This window comes from Etheostoma cragini, chromosome 9 (assembly GCF_013103735.1).
Source record: "Etheostoma cragini isolate CJK2018 chromosome 9, CSU_Ecrag_1.0, whole genome shotgun sequence".
In the NCBI taxonomy this organism is placed as follows: domain Eukaryota; kingdom Metazoa; phylum Chordata; class Actinopteri; order Perciformes; family Percidae; genus Etheostoma; species Etheostoma cragini.
In genome coordinates, this window is record NC_048415.1 from 441,292 (window position 1) to 444,704 (window position 3,413).

At 46.3% G+C, this 3,413-nt stretch overlaps 1 protein-coding gene across 1 annotated transcript in view; it reads left to right on the plus strand.

Moving 5' to 3' along the window:
• Positions 1-3,413, plus strand: part of frem1b (Fras1 related extracellular matrix 1b) — a gene marked incomplete at its 3' end in the record, with an annotated part of 32,598 nt that overhangs the window by 25,377 nt on the left and 3,808 nt on the right. Inside the window, exon 26 of the mRNA XM_034882119.1 lies at positions 1,262-1,682. Coding sequence (XP_034738010.1) covers positions 1,262-1,682 — 421 coding nt within the window. The remainder of the gene's footprint in view (positions 1-1,261; positions 1,683-3,413) is intronic.

Genomic DNA, 3,413 nt, shown 5'->3' on the forward strand with positions numbered 1-3,413 from the left:
CACACACACACACACACACACACACACACACACAGACACACACACACACAGACACACAGACACACACACACACACACAGACACACACATGTACACACACACACACACACACACACACACAGGCCTTGATGACTGTAGCTGAGTGTAGAGAGTCACAAGATTATTTACTCTTTAAATTCCTCATGATCAAACATTTTTTTCCTCGTTATTCATTTATTAATTTAAATATTTTCATCAGTGATTGACCTCATTATGGTCTGTCCAGCTACGACATCATATCCGTTTCCAGGGAAACAGACAGAAACCGAAAAAGCAGAAGATCCATCTCATGTTCTTCTTTATATGATATAGAAAATATTGAAATATAGAAATATCTCATGATATCTGGTCTCTAGGAGTCAGAAACCAGACAGGAAACGGACAGGAAACAGACAGGAAACAGACAGGAAACTGACAGGAAACAGACAGGAAACAGACAGGAAACGAACAGGAAACGGACAGGAAACAGACAGGAAACGAACAGGAAACGGACAGGAAACAGACAGGAAACAGACAGGAAACGAACAGGAAACAGACAGGAAACAGACAGGAAACGAACAGGAAACAGACAGGAAACAGACAGGAAACGAACAGGAAACGGACAGGAAACAGACAGGAAACGAACAGGAAACGGACAGGAAACAGACAGGAAACGAACAGGAAACGGACAGGAAACGGACAGGAAACAGACAGGAAACAGACAGGAAACGGACAGGAATCGGACAGGAATCGGACAGGAATCGGACAGGAATCGGACAGGAATCGGACAGGAAACAGACAGGAAACAGACAGGAAACAGACAGGAAACAGAGAGACAACGGACAGGAAACGGACAGGAAACGGACAGGAAACAGACAGGAAACGGACAGGAAACAGACAGGAAACGGACAGGAAACAGACAGGAAACAGACAGGAAACAGACAGGAAACGGACAGGAAACAGAGAGACAACGGACAGGAAACAGACAGGAAACGGACAGGAAACGGACAGGACAAAGACAAGAAACGGACAGGAAACGGACAGGAAACAGAGAGACAACGGACAGGAAACGGACAGGAAACGGACAGGAAACAGACAGGAAACGGAGAGGAAACGGACAGGAAACAGACAGGAAACGGAGACAATCAGAGACGAAACAGAGAAAAAACAAAGAAAAAACAGACAGGAAACGGACAGGAAACAGACAGGAAACAGTTTCTATCTGAACATATTTGTCTTCCCAGTTTTGTCGTCACCAACGGCGACTCGTCCCGCGGCGGCGTCCTCATCTTCACCATCGAGCACGGCGACCGCGTCCCGCCGACCCTCCATCACAACACGGGTCTCCGGCTGCAGGACGGCGCGACGGCGACCGTCACCGCGGCGCAGCTGCAGCTCACCGACCCGGACACGGCCGCCGCCAACCTGAGCTTTGTCGTCACGCAGCCGCCGCGCCACGGCAACCTGTTGCTAGGGGGCGTCCCGCTGACGCCGCCGCTGACGTTCACGCAGACGGACGTGGACGCGATGGACCTGGCGTACCGGCACGACCCGGCCAGCCCGGCGGACACCGACGCGTTCCACTTCCTGCCGACCGACGGGAACAACAGAGGATACCTGGAGTTTGGACAGCTGAGGGACGAGCCGGCCGTCTTCAACATACAGGTGGGTCCGAATATTCAGATCCTATATACGATGTCTTAAATGTCGTAAATGTCTTAAAAGGTCTTAAAAAGGTCTTAAATGTCTTAAAATGTCTTAAAATGTCTTAAAAAGGTCTTAAATGTTTTTTAAAAGGTCTTAAAAAGGTGGCGTTAAAATGTCTTAATATGTCTTAATATGTACAGGTGGGTCCAAATATTCAGATCCTATATACAATGTCTAAAATGTCTTAAAAGGTCTTAAATGTTTTTTAAAAGGTCTTAAAGTGTCTTAAAATGTCTCAAAAAGTTCTTAAATGTTTTTAAAAGGTCTTAAAAAGGTGGCGTTAAAATGTCTTAATATGTACAGGTGGGTCAAAATATTCAGATCCTATATACAATGTCTAAAATGTCTTAAAAGGTCTTCAAATGTCTTAAAAAGTTCTTAAATGGGTTAAAATGTCTTAAAAGGTCTATCATTTCTTTTTTTTACAAAGGGTTTAAAAAGATTTTAATAGGTCTTAAAAATGTCTTAAATTGTCTTAAAAATTTCTTAAATGTTTAAAAATGTCTTAAAATGGGTTAAAAGGTCTTCAACTGTCTTTAAAAGGTCTTGAAAATGTCCCAAAATGCCTTAAAACGGTCTTAAAAAATGTCTTTAAAAGGTTCAAGGTTATATTTCTACAATACAGACACAGGAACTTAGAGACACAGGGAGACAGGGACACAGGGACACAGGGAGACAGGGACACAGGGACACAGGAACTTAGAGACACAGGGAGACAGGGACACAGGAACACAGGGACACAGGAACACAGGGACACAGGGAGACAGGGACACAGGGACACAGGGAGACAGGGAGACAGGGAGACAGGGACACAGGGACACAGGGACACAGGGATACAGGGAGACAGGGACACAAGGAGACAGGGACACAGGGACACATGGAGACAGGGACACAGGGAGACAGGGAGACAGGGACTCAGGAACACAGGGAGACAGGGACACAGGGAGACAGGGACACAGGGACACAGGAACACAGGGAGACAGGGACACAGGGACACAGGAACACAGGGAGACAGGGACACAGGAACTTAGAGACACAGGGAGACAGGGACACAGGAACACATGGAGACAGGGACACAGGAACTTAGAGACACAGGGAGACAGGGACACAGGGACACAGGAACACAGGGAGACAGGGACACAGGAACTTAGAGACACAGGGAGACAGGGACACAGGGACACAGGGAGACAGGGACACAGGGACACAGGGACACAGGGAGACAGGGACACAGGAACATAGGGACACAGATACATAGGGACACAATGTATGTTCCTGCTGTAGATGGTGAATAATAATTATAAAATAAACTTTATTTCTGTAGCACTTTAGATTACAAATTGGTTTGCAGAAGAAAAAACAAAACAGCAACAGTGAAATACAAATACCAAAAACAGAGTTATCATAACATCATAAAAAAACACACCCATAAAACGTCTGTATAGGTGAATATTGCAGCCCTAGCGACCCATAATTACCCATAATTAGGCTTTTTGTTTTGCGGTGAGTTCAAGTACTCGAGTACATGTCCCCCAGCGAGCCGGTGCTGTCGACTCTCAGGTGGACGCCTGAAGTACACAGATAAATATTTGAAGCAGGGAGCAGCAGGTGAGCCAAGACAACCCCCTGATCGCATGCTACCTGCTCACACACACACACACACACACACACACACACACACACACACACACA